The sequence below is a fragment of the Hippoglossus hippoglossus genome, chromosome 10, assembly GCF_009819705.1.
Source record: "Hippoglossus hippoglossus isolate fHipHip1 chromosome 10, fHipHip1.pri, whole genome shotgun sequence".
NCBI classification, from domain to species: Eukaryota; Metazoa; Chordata; class Actinopteri; order Pleuronectiformes; family Pleuronectidae; genus Hippoglossus; species Hippoglossus hippoglossus.
This window is the reverse complement of record NC_047160.1, coordinates 20452235-20467643: the sequence shown is the minus strand read 5'-3', so window position 1 is coordinate 20467643 and position 15409 is coordinate 20452235. Positions and strand designations below refer to the sequence as shown.

Below are 15409 nucleotides of genomic sequence, written 5' to 3'. Positions count from 1 at the left end.
TTTTCCCTCATGTCATACATTCTCAGCTTCAGGGCGACACAGAAAAGCTCCATTCATCCACGTTCCATCTCAGACTGTAGGAAAAGGCCATTTTTTGATTTCCTGTCATTTGGGATTTCCTCTTTTCCCAGTGTTTTGTCAGACATCAAAGTCAATTTGCAGGTAATGGTGAACAGATTAGCTAATTTGAGCAAACCTGAGCGCTTTGATAGTTTTGACACTGATCTGCGTGTGTGTGTGTGCGCGTGCATGCGTGCGTCCTTAGGGCCCGGCCTGTGTCACATTACAGGAAGGACACTGTTGAGGGGCCCCAGCAGTTTAAACAAGGGGCGCATTACAATGCAAGGAGCGCAAGTTTTGCACTCTGACATGTAATGACAGATAGTTTCAGTGCACTGAGCCAAAGCAAACATTGTCCTCACACAGAGCTGAAAGGTCCCAGGATGATCCACTGTCTCCTCACAACTCTCAACCCAAAAACAGCCTCTCGACACAACCGCTGCTCTGGGACTTTTAATTTCAATCATTACGAGTCACTGTCTGCTCATAATGAATCCTATTTTTCCAACCGAGAAGAGGCTCTTTTTTTTCTTGCGGCGCCTGACGTGATGTTAATCTGCATTGGATCACATCCAAACCTGTTTTTCTTCCAGCATGATGGATGAGTCTCATTGAGGTTCACATCTGTCGCATTTGTAGATTTATTTTGCTCATGAGCTCAATGTGAACATTGTGTAAAAAGCTACAGCTCTTTTTTTTTTGTGATCACAAAGAAATACTGAATTATAGTCGAATATGTTCAAATATAGAATAATGTCTGGTAAATGGACTGTATATATCGCTTTTCCAGTCTTATTGACTACTCAAGTCACCTTACGATACAAGTCACACACACACACACACACACACACACACACACACACACACACCCTTCATACAGTACTTTTTCTGTCATAGCCATTCATACACTGTCGACACAGCCATCCGCAACAATTTGGGGTTCATAATTTTTCCCAGTGACACTTTTGAATGCAGATGGGATCGAACCATAGACGTTCTGGTTAGTGGACGACCACCTCTTCCTCCTTAGCAAAAGTTAAACAGAAGAAAAAATCTTTCAAAACAAAGAGCCCGTGGGATTTCGAGTTGTTTCTGCTGCTCATTTAAAATGAATCATTTAAAAAGGATCAAATAGGAACTTATGAGTTTGAAGCTTAATTAAAAATGTAATTACAGCTCTGATGCTTCACTTACACCCACACACCGAGGTGTTATTGTGTGGATGGTATCTCCGGCAGCAGCTCAGATCATGGTCCCGTGTCTCCTGTGATGTATTGACAGGACAGTACACAGCACACAGTGGGGCTGTTTTCCCTGTGAAAGAGATACCACTGTCCCAGTACTTCACAGGTATTTCCTCTGCCTTGAGGGGCACAGAGATGGAGGGGATCCAAACACAAACATGGGATCATTTAGTCACGGAGGATTAACCCACTTTGACCAAGTTATTTAGACCCATCTCCTCTTTATTTCCACAATATAACTGTTTGTTTTGGGCGTCTTTTGTCATGCATTGTTTTTGACGATGTGGCACCACAGAGGAAGATAATGGCTGTTCTTTATCAGGTGTTTCTTCTTTTCAAGAGCTCTTCTTTTTATCTGCTCTGCTGATGCACTTTGAATTGTCTCGAGTGACCTGAGAGTAAGTGTATCTCTGTCTCTGTGTGTGTGTGTGTGTGTGTGTGTGTGTGTGTGTGTGTGTGTGTGTGTGTGTGTGTGTGTGTGTGTGTGTGTGTGTGTGTGTGTGTGTGTGTGTGTGTGTGTGTGTGTGTGTGTGTGTGTGTGTGTGTGTGTGTGTGTGTGACAGGCGAGCATGATGTTCAGTTCGGGCGTCTTCTGGATGGGCCTGGTCTTCATCCCAATCACCTCGCTGGCCTTTGACGTGGCCTACAAAGTGTGAGTCCTCTCTTTGCTCTCCTCGCTCATCACTCCAATACACATCTGATACGGGAAGGGCTTGTTGTTCGGACTTCCAAAGAAGCGCAGCGTTTCCATTCCGTGAACACTCCACTGGAGACGTTTCTCTCTGCCCTGCGTCTGGTCGGCATCAGCTCACAGCCGATTCAAGGCGTCAGGAGCAATTTGCAAAGCTAGAAGTTATAATTCCTGATGTGTTCAAAGTCGTTTGATTCTGTCTGTGGGGTATTTCGGTGTCAGTCGATGAAGGGTTCAGTCATGTGAAGGCATCTGTCATGTTATTATGTTTGTGTGTTTTTTTAAAATATGATCTAATTCACAGGGTGAAGAAAGTGTGTTTCAAGACTCTGGTGGATGAGGTGCAGGAGCTCGAGGCTTTATCCAAAGATCCTGGAGCTGTGGTGCATGGAAAGAGGTACAGTCCCACAGCACTTCACCACTCCTGTCTTCACTCCAAGACTTCATCAATTTATTTATCTGAAGCTTTGCCTAGGAATGGACCCAAAACAAATTGTGTTTGATGAAAGTTATTTTTGGGAAAATGAACCTATCAATACATGAATGAACACCACACTTTATATTACAAACAAAAAGACCATCTGCCTCTGCCTAGGATGAGCGCCTTCTCTCTTCGTCAGACCAGGTCTTCCTCTGAGAGTTTTCCCTTATCTAAAAAGCCCACACACTGTTTGCTGGACACCACCTCAACAGCCATGTCATCACTGGTCAGAATTGGTCCAGAGAAAACTATGGAGTATGATATTTGCATCTACCCAACTTTAAACACTGACTCAACAAATTCTCAAGAACAGCTTGGAGCATAATCATCTATAACCTCGTAAATAGCCCCTATTACTCGCAGTGTCTCTGCCAACAGTATTCCTGTGTGGAGGAGAGAAATCTTAAAATTGCTGATAAATTGCAGGAGTTTGACTCTAATGTCAGTAATCATGTCATAAGACGAGATGTCCCCGTAGTTTTTTTTACTCCACAAATAGAGTAGGTCTCCCTTTAGATCAGCAGACTTCCTGTATTAAAGCCGTATATTATAAAAAAGGACGGTATTAGGCTGAAGCAGGTCTGCTCTGCTCTCTGGGGTCTGAGGCCTGCAGCAGGAATCAACACCGGGCAGATCAGTGTGAGATCTCCTGCTGGCTGAAAGTGATCCTGCTGCCTGGCTTCTGTCCCAGACTCACACACACACACTCTCTCTCTGACACCTACAGAAATAAAACACAGACACATGTGTGATTTTGCATATATGCTTGTAACGACACGTATGTATGCGCCCAAGACTCTTTTACATGTTAGCTTTACTGTACATGAATACCTTCTGGCCAACATGCTGACACACACACACACACACACACACACACACACTTAGTTCTTCCCCTCGTGTCTCCAGGGTTTTGTCTCCCTACATGGTGTTTGTACCAGCAGGTAGAGCAGTTGGCAGGTCCTTCAGCTCCGGAGGTGCTTGGACAGAGTCATGATGTATGGGTCATTAAATCTGCCTGTGGTGCTCAGCATGCTGCTAACACACTGCCCCGTTCTGTTTCTCTCTCTCTCTTTCTGTGTGTGTGTGTGTGTGTGTGTGTGCACGTGTAGTTTGACGGAGAGGGCCCAGCTCCTGAAGAACGTCTTTAAGAAGAGCACAGTCAGTCTGTACCGGTCCGACTCCATGCAGCAGAACCTGCTCCGTAAGTCTCCAAACTTTGCCCCCTTTCTGTCTTTCTGTCTTTCTGTCTTTCTTTCTTTCTTTCTTTCTTCCTTTCTTTCTTTCTTTTCTCGTGGTGGAGGCTGTTAGTTTATCCACATTAAATTCGTTCCCTTGTCAGGGGAGCAGTTCACACAGCACTTCTCCTCCTCTGACACACACTGTATCTCCAGAAAAGCTCAAGCTTCGGCCGTAGCGCTCTGCTCATCCCACCTCTCTTAATAAATACTCTGCGTTAACCGGATGCAGGAAACACACATAAGTAACTGTGTCTCCGCTCCACAGTTCCCTGTGTCCCAACCTGCACAATATCTGCCCATCAGACTGCTTATATGAACTGTTAGGTGAGGTTATTTTAATGTGGAGGGAATAATACATAGAGCACGGACAGGGCTGAATATCAAATCTTAAATCCCTACTTTCTTTATCATCTGTGAGAAGGATTCATTCTTGTTTTCTCATTTAAACGTATTTTATTTTTCTCATAACAATTTCTTGTTTAGGTGAAGTGAAAAAAATATGGGGTTAAGGATAATATGCATATCCACAAAAATAATAAGTGCTGGATCTTCAAAATAAACGAATATCTAATAAGGATTTTATCTGCTGTAGTGATGTTTTGAGCTCAAGCCTTTTCCTCTGGCTCTTCGTCCGACTTCTGAAGAATACAGACTTGCCATCTTTAAAATGGCGACCACCTTTAATATAGTGACTCTGTGACTGTCACAATTCAGGGGCCTTTGAAATTAGACAGTCTGGTCTACAGAGGAGGACGGATTTGTCGGCCACATTTGAAGGAGTCAGCCTGATCACGTCGCTGTGACGCTGTTGGTCTTCAAAGGCATCTTCCGAAAATAGCTCGTATAGTAACGTACAGTGTAATTCTGAGGGTGATTAAAGACAAACAAATATCACAGATCAGCACAGTTGACTTAAGAATCCTTTACATCCGATTAGTAAGTCTATTGTAAAGCATTAAAAAGTATAACTCTAATATCAGGAGCAAAACTCGGGTGTCACACAGGAACTTAAAGATCATTAACAGAGGATGGGTTTGTTTTTGGTTTTCTGTTTTTATTTTTCTCTTTTCTGTTGTGTCTTTTGTCTGATCAGTTTGTTTTTTGTTTGTCTCATAGGTGGGGATGAGACCGTTGTTCTGTGATACTTTTTTCCTTTATTCAATCCTCACCCCTTTGTTTAGAATCCCCCTTCCCCCCCGTAGCTCACAGATAGACGCCTCTCTCTCCTCTGTTTGTTTCCCCTGTCCACTTCCTGTCCCTCCACTCGTGTGCCCTGAGTTGAGTTCAGTACAGCCAGATAACGGTGAAATGATGAAATGTTGCACTGTTATTCCCCCACAATGCACTCGTCTCAGCGGGGTCCTTTGAACTTGCCCGCTGGCCTCCAGGTACTGACCGAGTCATTTGACACCTGAAGGTGAGTCAGGGGTCAAAGGTCAGAGAGGAACCCAGTGTGAGAGTTTAGGTGATAGATCCTAGGGCAGTGTGATCATCTGTTGTTTAGCTTCATTTTCTGTATTATTTTATTTATTTCATTTATTTTAAAAGAAAAAAAACAAAAACATTTTTGGTAAAATTGCTTATTTGTTTTCTTTCATTACATTAGAGGACTGACATCACTCCTGTGTGTTCAAAGTTCTTAGCACGTGGCTTTCTCAGTAGTCTGTGGTTTGTGTATTAGCATTAATGTTACATTCACGTCACTGAGCTAAATGTCATTTTTCTGGGGGGGAGAAGTCAATACAAACATCTAAAACGGCTCATTCCTTTAAACAGATGGTAACTCGTGGCTACCGGCACAGGAAACTGTCACAACCTGGGAAATGATTTGATTTTTTTTTTTTTACAGTGCAGCAGACTCTGTTTTTATTTTTCATCCAGATGTTTAGACGCGTTTACTCGATGTTGTTAAACGACCATCTGGTTTTTTTCTATCATGTTCCGATATTTATCTCTCAGAGAAACAGATGCTTAGCTCTGTGGCTGGCATGTCCACAAGAGAGGAGCCAACTGGGATCAGCTAAAGCTAGCAGTTAGTTAGCTTAGCTTAGCATAAAGACGAGAAACAAAAGGAATAAATAGTCACACACACACAACTTCAACCATGAATTGTTGTGTGTATTAAAACAAAATGCATTGTGGTAATTGCTGAGCTTTCCAGGTGCTTGTTGGCTGAGTTTTGTCCCTTTGGATAGAGCCAGTTAGCTTAGCTTAGCATAAAGAGGAGAAACAATCCAAAGCTAACTTGACCCTGCCCCCTTCTAAAGCTCAGTAATTATATTTTTGTTCATTGTATACAAAAGCCCAATTGTAGAAACATTATAGTTTTGATGAGACAGAGACTTAAATTATATTTAAAATAGAATGTCAAACAAATAAGTGTATTTTCCAAAAATGTTTAACTGATAAGTCATTTGTTTTTGTTAATTATTTATTGTTAATTAAGTTGTTTTTATACATATTATTTATACTTTTAATTAAGCTAATCACTGATCTGAATGAGCTTGGTTGTAACTGCTCCGAACCTTTTTCCAGATGGCTACGCCTTCTCTCAAGACGAGAACGGAGTGGTGTCTCAGTCGGAGGTCATCAGAGCGTACGACACCACCAAACAGAGGACCAACGAGTGGTGAGCCGCCGGCCTCCTCGTTCCCGGCTGGCCAATCCAGAGCCACCACAAGCCGTTAGTAGTGGGCGGTATTTGAAGCTTAACGGGGGAGAAGCCGAGGTGCGAGCATGTGCCCCCCCCTCACAACAATGACGGGGGGGATTTTGGACATGATCATGAAAAGGACGGAGGAAAGTGACATTGGGTAATCTCTGAAAACGGGGAGAGAGGAAAAAAAAAAAAAACAAGGAACAAAACAAACCGTGTTCACTATCAGCTGTAGTTGTGTGTCCAGCAGACATGATGAGCACTGTGCTTTCTTAGCAGTCTGTGGTCTGAAGTTTTTCACTGTTCTCGCTCAGTTTGTCGGACAGAACGTGTCCCAAATATTGATTTAAGGACGCTCGCCGGCACGCAGCTCAAAATCGTTGTATTGAATCGAATCAAACTCCTAAAACACTGTTATTATAAAAGTTTAAACACTGGACGATGATTAGCTTTTAGATGTTTTGAACTTGTGACAGATTGCCAAAGAGCAGTCGTATATACAATCTATCCAAGTACTAGTGAATTCGGAAAACTCTAAACCAAATGTAATTACACTGCTGAGCACTGAACCGACCACTTCAGAGCAGATTTGTAATAATTTAATTTTCTGTTTTGCACTTAAGGAAGCATCTCTTGTGTAAAGCCTTACATTTGCTCATGCCTTCATCTTTATTTGTTGTAAACCAGATTGTGTTTTTGTTTTTGTTTTTAAAGTATGTTAGATATTGTGCCTGGTGTTGTTTATTTTCATTTTAAGTTTTAGGAAGTTGCCTCCAGCAACTCACTATAGTCCCACCGTTTTTACAGCAGAAGCATTGCTCTTGACGAATAACGGCATTCCACACATCACTTCCTGTCTCAACGATCACGACGGTGCCTACGTAGAAACCTTTCCCTCTTTAGAAGAAAATCGATAGCCAAGAATAGTTTAACCAGCTAGCTTAGAGCCGTGCTGCACACACACCTACTGAAGACAAAATCACTGTCTCCCCCACCACAGTGTTGCACTCGCACAGCGTGAAAGCTGCAGTCTTGTGTCGAGTGGCACATGTAAACCTGAAGAAATGTCCCTGCGGGGGTGAGCGGGTGATGATGGTCTTGTTGAAGCTGAAGGTGGTGCCAGTGTTTTCCCTTAAAATGGAGATTTTATCCTTATAACATAAGTGCCATTAGCTTAAGGGAGAGAGAAATATTAGCCAGAAAAACTCCACAACATTATCAAAACTACTTTGTCTCTATAGTTATTTTGTGGATTTGTATTTTTATATTGGAGATGTATGACTTTTGCATTGACCGGCTTTGTAACGACTCGTCTGTAACTTTTTTGTTTCTTCTGATAAACTGGCAGGATAGAATAGATCGAATGAGACGACTGAGCTTTCTTAAATGTCTTGTTATTATTGATATTAATATTGTTATCGCTTGATTTATTTATGATTGACTCTCTAATGTCTGTGCGGTTGCGTTCTTCTCCCTATGGGAGATCAGATTTCCGACAGTGCGAGTGTGTGTGTGTCAGTTTATTGCCTGCATGTGCACGTGCTGTGTGTGTGTCTGCGTTTGTGCGTCGCCTCGACAGAGGACATCTTCTATGTATGCACTGCATGTCTGTATCTTCCACGTGAGAGCGGGAGATCACTTCTCCTGGTGGGTTTCTTTTAATGTTGTGTGTTTGTGTGTGTGTGTTTGTGTGCATCAGTGTGTATGACAGAGACGCTTGCTTGTCCGTCTGCACGACTCCAGGTATAGCTATGGTGTACTACTGTGTGCTGATGCATGGCTCGTATGGGACGGTGTGAGTGTCCGTGTGTGTTATGAATGAGCGTGTGTGTGTGTGTGTGTGTGTGTGTGTGTTTGTGAGTCAGACTCTTGACTGCAAGTTTTTTGATGTTCAGCTCTGCTTTGACAGGAGATGTTGCACAATACACTCAATGTACCTTTCCAGTAGTGAACATCTGGTGTTCTCTGGTTGCGGTAAACGATTTCTTCTGAGTGTTACTTGACAGGAAAGCTTGTTTGTGTTTCTCAGTTTATTGAGGGTTAATGGTTTCTTTTTTCTCCCTCTGCTGGTCTTTAATGTTAAAACTTTAATCGGTCGTCATCTTGTCGAAACTTTCCAAACCGCTGAATGTGGATGTTGTCGTTGTGGAAGGCTTGGACTGTTGCTTACTTTTTCCCAGAAAACATAAAACACACGTTGTTGTCTGTGAAAGTCGTGGGCTGCATGAATGGAAAACACAAACTGTTCTCTGACGTGTTAACTGTACTTTTAATTCTTTCTCGAGTGTTGATCACTTTACAAAAGAGGAAAAAACTGCACCTTTTATTATTTTCAATATTCTTTTCTGTTATTTTGTTCAATGATTGTTCTGCATGTTGGGACTGCAAACTTGTAAGTGTTGTCTTTTACTGCCATGAAGGACTACTGAAATAAACTTTACAACGATGGAGGAACATTGTGAACTTCTGATTTTTCTTGTGTGTATTTGCATGTTTGTAATCGCTGTCATCTTGTGTCTGTGTGTGGCGACAAACAGGACAGAGAACTTAAACAGGAAGGGGCAGAAGGAAACATCAGCCTGCATCCAGGAAAACTAATTATATTGATATATAGTCCTTATTTATTATTGTGATGGTGGTTTGATTCTGCTTGTGTCCCTGATCCCAAAAAGACAGAAACATGTTCCTCTAACAGACGATTAAAACCGACCTTCGTAGATTTTTACTTCAGGTCCATGAGGTTCTGTTTGTAAAAATCAACACAAGTTTAGTATTTTAGCAGCATTCTGGGGGAACTACAGCTTCCAGATGCTGTGAAAACTTTACGCCAAGATAATTACTCATTTACCTCAACGATAACAAAAAACAACTGAGAAAAAGTAAATCTTTTAAATGACAAACAGAACAATTCCAGTCCAGGTCAATTTGATGACACTCGTGGATCAGTGGGGGGACAAATAAAAGTACATTTACCTTGTTATTGTACTTAAACTGTCCATTATTCAGACAGAAGAGCCTCTGCTGTGCCTGTTTACACTGCAGTCGAACAAACTTAACAATGACGTCATGTCAGAACCTTGAGCAGCTGTTTGATCTCTTTGTCTGATCCATGTTATTCCACTGGCCCTGGAAAGTGGGCGTTTCCTTGTTTTGTCGACACATTTATGATGAACATCGTGGTCCCTGCTAACTCTGTGCTTCCTGTGTCTGCTTCACAATAAAAGCCACCCCGTGTTTGGCCAGTTCACAGCTTTTAATGTGAAGCAGCTGCAGCACGGAGAGATTTCCAGTTTGCATGTTAATGAATATTCTGATATTAACCTGATTAATTAACACAATAGTCTGAATACAACACTGCCATTTAAACAGCATTGTCTGATTAACCTGAATAAGTTATAATCGAAAGAAGGCCTGTGGAGTTTCCCGATCTTAGTCGCATTATATAGACGTGTGTACGTCGTCTTAATCACATTTTAACGTCCTATTTGTGTTTTCCCAGCGATAAACGACAGTTACCAACTGTGTGATGGCACGTGACCTGAGTTCAAGTCTAAACAAACAGAACGTAATATTGATGTGAGTCATAAATCCGACAATGCTCTGTAACATGTTAACAGGAAAAAGAACTGAACTTTCTATTAGCAACTCGTGTAAAACATCACAATCAAAACAATCTCTTTTTCAGAATAAGGTCAGGAGCCAGAACTTGTGAACATAGTCTGACTCAGAGTGAAGAGAGCGAACACTGAGATCAAATCACAAACTGACACTGAACCACTTGATGCATCGTCTCCTGTGACTCACTTGTGTCTGAGAGCCGTTTGAATCCAGGCAGGAATGTGCAGCCTGACACCGACAATAAAAAAACTACTATAATTATCGATAATTAATTATTAATTGAGGATAAATGTTACATTAATATTTATATTTTAAGTTAAAAGACAGATGTTTGGTTGTAGAAGGTTGTAGTTTTAGACTCTTCTTTGAGAACAGAGAATAACAAACACTTCATAAACAGCAAAACATTTTATGAATCTGAGGTTGAAAAATTATGTGTTTCATAAGCATTAAATCATAATATATTGAACTTTGGTTATTTTGCTATTAATGAAAATTGTATTGGGATAATTACTGATATTGTACAGGATACAGGATGAATACATTGAATGGGTGTTAAATTATATCAAAAACATACTTTCATTTGTGATGATTGTGAGGAATCTGCTGTATATTTAAAATGTTCTTGATCTTACGACCACAGTGATTTGTCAGCGTTTATCTGAGAGGAATCAGAGTTTAGGTTTAGACTCATTCCAATTAAACCCATGAGACGGAAAGAAGTTTCAGTGGGAAGAAAAATAATCTGAGAAACTTCCACCTTCCTGAATCACTTGGAAAAGGGAAATCTGAAACTTTTTCCAAGGCCCCGACGAAGACAAAAGACAACACGTCTCCGAGAGATTCAGGAAATGTCCCCGAAAACGTGTTCACAACTTAACTTGTGTTTTCCTCTTATAAGCAAAGTGTGAAATGGGACCCAGACATCCGAGGTGACGACTGCCAGTATTAACAAGAGCCAAGGAAGTGAATCGGATACACACTAATCATCGAGTGTGTGTTTTGAGTTAGAAACAGTGGATGGATAATAACAGATTTTAGAGGAACCCTGAACACACAGAAGATTTCATGAGACACTGATGCCAAACCTGTTTCACGATCAGACAGCCGGCGAACAGAAGCCTCTTTGTGGAGGTTGTCTTCATACCTGTTGGTGCAACCTAAACCTCTACTTCTGGGCCCAGTTGTTTTTAACACTGTGACCATGCCATGCTCATTGAACACTGACAATGACTCATCTCAGCGCCGCATTCCTGCGGTGAAGTCTGGCGCGGGAATGAGCGACAGGTAGGAGCTGCAGCGCCGACCCGGCCGCTCCGGTTTCCACCGCTGTCTGAGCGACGACGAAGCTTCGCTCCGGACGAAAAAGTGTAACGCGACAGACTTTTCTTTACAGGAGCTACTGAGAGACAACATTTTATTTAGCTGTAAATTGTACCTGCACCACATTGTATAAAAGTCCACATTTCCTCCACGACCAAATGACGGCTGTGTATCTGCTCCTCTCCTTCAGAGGTGTCTGCGATTGTCAAAGATCCTAATTCCCTGGTTTCCAACATGTACAGTGGAAATTATCTCTAATCACGTCAGAGGAGCCTGAACTTCTTCTGCTGCAGAGGAGGGTGTGTGATAAAACTGGCAAGATTTCACTCTCACATTTCCACCTTGAGAAGCGTTGTGTATAAAAAAATAAAACGTCGACCACAGAAATCTGTTTACAACATGATATGAAAGTGCATAAGATTCAGAATCGTTGGGTCTGTTGAACTTTGCAGCTGCAGAGCAGGAAGAGCTTCGGGCCTCGGTGTCAAACCACAGCAGCTACTTCATCACTGTCGCTCTCTGTCCGTTCTGTTCGGCCCGCGCTCTCAACCCAGACGCCGCCAGCTGTGCTGCAGTGTATTCACCTCGCCAGCTCACACCCACCGTCCAGTAATCTTGTAATCCCTCTACTTCCCCTCCTGGGAGCCGTGTCAGCTCTGTCCGAAGTCAGCGAAGCTCTTGGCCGCTGTGAAGGCGTCGGGCTGCAGGGGGAAGAAGTACTGCTGCGGCAACAGGAACCCGGCGCTCTGGGAGGGGTGAGAGGGGTGGGAGTGGTGGGAGGAGATGGAGGTCTGGTGGAGCTGCAGCTGGGTGTGGGTGGGGGGCAGCGAATGTTGCATGGGTGGGGATGTGTAGGGGGGAGGTGGAAGAGGCAGAGTCTGAGGGGTCTGGGTGGGGGTGGAGGCTGACGAGGACATGGTGGCAGACACCAGGCAGCTGTGCTGCTGCTGCCCCCCCTGACCCCCGAGAGAAAACCTCCGCATGGAGCTTCCTCCTCCGGCCGAGCTGGAGCTGGTGGTGGCCGTGCTGGACTGTCGCGACGGGGCCCGCAGGCTGGGCGGGGCTGTGGTGAGGATCATGGGGATGGTCTCGCCCTGGCAGCTGCGCAGGGAGAAGCGGATGGGCTGCTGGGTCGGCTGCTTGGGCCGCAGGCAGGTGCAGCAGTAGACGGCCACCAGAGAGCCGACCACGACGAAGGCGACGAAGATGCTTCCCACCATCAGGAAGGGGACGTAGATGGGCTCTGAGGGCGGAGACACAGGCGGGTTACAATCAAACATGGTCAGAGAGTTCACAGGTTTGAAAAATGTTTCTACAACATAACAGCTTTAAAAACTGAGTCAATCAAAGCAGTTATTTCTCACTGTAACACTTTACTTCGAAATCCTCAATTACGAATTTTCCTATGAGGACAATTTTTATACTATTACTAGTGTGTTTTACTATATTATCGTTAATCATCGATTCATACAACAGCCTCCACTTGTGAGTGTCCACATGAGGAGTTTAAATATGAATAAATAAACACTTGTAATGACCTGATAGTGTCTTATAAGACGTTAACTGTTTACATAGTGATCATTAATCTAAATTAAAGAGTAACCATGTCCTGTGCTGCTATATTTAATTGGGTCTTGTTAAAAAGAAAAATCCTTCATCGTATTAATTTAAAAAACATAAGAGCAGCTGCCTCCCGCTGAAAACACAAACAGCTCATGTTACGCTTCATGAAGCCTTTTGCTCTGACAGGAAGCCAGCGACTGTTTATTTATTTTGACGGGACAAAATTAGGAAATTGTGCAGCTCACAGACACAGTCCAGTCAGTTCTAAACCGGTGAGCTCAGCCGCTCGGGGAAATTGAAAGAAAACTGACGAAGCCTCTGAGTTAAAGTGACCGATTGTCAGAATAAAGTAAAGTCACAACACAAAATGTTGTTGGTCACTTAAGCTGAGTGAGCTTTATATTAGGCAGCGAAGAAGTTCAGCTCTGTGAGGGAGAGATTGTTGCAGCAGCACTGAGACGAATCTCATGTTCATCAAGTTTAGTTGAAGAATAAGAATAAGTTGTGTTTTTTTAAAGTGACTGACGGTTTGTCGTTAAAAACTCATCTAGTTTCACACTGACAGCAATCTGCAGGAAACTGGAAACTGGAGACAGTGATTGATTGATGGACTGATTGAGTGATTGGTTGATTAGTTGATTAGTTGATTGGTTGATTGATTGATACTGGATGAACAGTTCCAAACAGTATAAAACAGTGTCAGCAGAAATAAAAAGTCCAGTCCTGTAAAAGCCGACCTCATCTGAAATATTCAGTTTCCCAACAGATTAAGTTCTCAATTTGTATTGCAAAAATAAGCCAAAGTTAAAGATGCTGCTCCAACTCAGAAGTTTTAGTTATCTTCACTTGAGAAAGCCGAAGTGTGATGGAGAATGTGCTGAGGTGCCAATGAGCAAGGCACTAAAACCCTCAGGCCACTTGCAGTGTGTTTATCAGGGTTTTGTAGATGACCTCTGACCTCTGACCTCTGGGTGGAAGACAACTTTCCTTCACTTCCAACCAGAATGAATAAGACATATACTAGTTGGTGCATGTTGGTGACAATTCAACTATTTTATCTCGTTTTTACCCAAACTAACAGACCTACATTTATAAGAGTTGGTTAAAAAGATGCACTTGATGAAAACCTGAGCAGTTTTAAGAGCAGATCTTTAAAACTAAGACCCAGAGGAAGAGTTTGTTTAAATCACTGAACATACGCGCTGCGAACTCGGTGTTCTCCACCTCCCGGTCGTTGGTGCAGCCGCCCTGGTCCAGTCGTGCGTCCGCGGCCGCGCAGCAGTAGCGCAGCGAGCAGGAGCCGCAGCACACGGTCGCGTCCATGGTGTCAAAGTCCTCCGGACACTGGAAGCCCTCGTGGTAGTTCCCGTTCGCGTCCAGCCAGCCGTGGCAGTACTCCCCCTGCGCGTCCGATATCCGCAGGTTCCAGGTCAGATACCCGAGCAGCAGGCAGCTCAGCAGGCGCACCATCCCGGCAGAGGGAGCCGCAGCGGGGGCCTCGCGGTTCCCTGCGTCCGGCCGAGGGGGCTTCAGCTCCGGACTGAGTCAGCCCGGGTCACTCGCTCCTCATGGGGGGGTGAGTCTGAGCGAATGGATCCAGAAGATGCAGAGTTATGTGACCCTCATCCTCCCGGGTCTCAGGCCGCCTTCACACCGCAGTCAGCAGATCAGCAGAGAGAGACGCTCCTTCATGAAGTCCTCGGGTCTGCACCTTCTCCTCCCTGCAGGGCTGATCTGAGCTCAGATCCTCTCTCACCCGGACTCCGGCTCCGCGCACAACTTGTGTGAACTCTTCTCTGCGCGGCCGCTGCTTTTGTGACTCTCTCCGGGTCCTAACGCGCGCACGTACCCCCCATTAACATGACGTGCGCGCTCACGGGGTCCCGCGGCATAGTGATGCTAATTCTACCTGAAGACGTGAACGAGCTCAGATAATATCTTGATTAAACACAGAGATGACGTCATGTTTCTAGATATATTATTATAATATTTATACATTTCTATCTCTCTCTCTATCTATCTCTCTATCTATCTCTTGATCTATCTATCTATCTATCTATCTATCTATCTATCTATCTATCTATCTATCTGTCTATCTCTCTATCTGTCTATCTATCTATCTATCTATCTATCTATCTATCTATCTCTCTATCTATCTATCTCTCTATCTATCTCTCTATCTATCTATCTCTCTATCTATCTCTCTATCTGTCTATCTCTCTATCTGTCTATCTCTCTCTCTCTCTATCTATCTATCTCTCTATCTATCTATCTCTCTATCTATCTATCTCTCTATCTATCTCTCTATCTGTCTATCTCTCTATCTGTCTATCTCTCTATCTATCTATCTATCTATCTATCTATCTATCTATCTGTCGATCTATCTATCTATCTATCTCTCTATCTCTCTATCTATATCTATACAAACTCAATATAACATTTACACACATGCATATTAAGTTAAATTAGCTGTACATGGTTTATTCTACACTTCATTTAAATCTCTGTATTATATACGAAACCTGGAAGACACAC

The 15409-nt window shown here is 43.2% G+C and overlaps 2 protein-coding genes across 12 annotated transcripts in view; one reads left to right on the top strand and one right to left on the bottom strand.

Moving 5' to 3' along the window:
• Nucleotides 1-8833, top strand: part of atp8a1 (ATPase phospholipid transporting 8A1) — a 97951-nt gene extending 89118 nt beyond the window's left edge. For 8 of the 11 annotated variants that reach the window (XR_004615311.1, XR_004615309.1, XR_004615316.1 and 5 more), the window contains 5 exons: nucleotides 1868-1956; nucleotides 2300-2392; nucleotides 3586-3677; nucleotides 6250-6420; nucleotides 6481-8833. Coding sequence is in view for 1 of the 11 variants with exons in the window: in XM_034598857.1 (XP_034454748.1) it covers nucleotides 1868-1956; nucleotides 2300-2392; nucleotides 3586-3677; nucleotides 6250-6347 (372 nt within the window). In the remaining 10 variants the exon portion in view is untranslated. Of the gene's footprint in view, nucleotides 1-1867; nucleotides 1957-2299; nucleotides 2393-3585; nucleotides 3678-4830; nucleotides 5132-6249; nucleotides 6435-6476 lie in introns of those variants that run through there. The other 3 variants (XR_004615310.1, XR_004615317.1, XM_034598857.1) reach the window with 3 other exon arrangements.
• A 2557-nt stretch (nucleotides 8834-11390) lies between these two features.
• shisa3 (shisa family member 3) lies at nucleotides 11391-14689 on the bottom strand. The gene is made up of 2 exons (XM_034598864.1): nucleotides 14074-14689; nucleotides 11391-12554 (listed from the first exon to the last, which is right to left on the bottom strand). Exons 1-2 carry the CDS (start codon nucleotides 14342-14344, stop codon nucleotides 11962-11964), a joined length of 864 nt encoding a protein of 287 aa, XP_034454755.1. The 5' UTR covers nucleotides 14345-14689; the 3' UTR covers nucleotides 11391-11961.
• Nucleotides 14690-15409: the final 720 nt, after the last annotated feature.

Coding starts and splice junctions, on each gene's coding strand:
- shisa3 (XM_034598864.1), bottom strand. CDS start 14,344: ATGGTGCGCCTGCTGAGCTGCCTGCTGCTCGGGTATCTGACCTGGAAC. Junction 12,555..14,073: donor GAACACCGAGTTCGCAGCGC/GTATGTTCAGTG, acceptor CTCCGCCCTCAG/AGCCCATCTACGTCCCCTTC.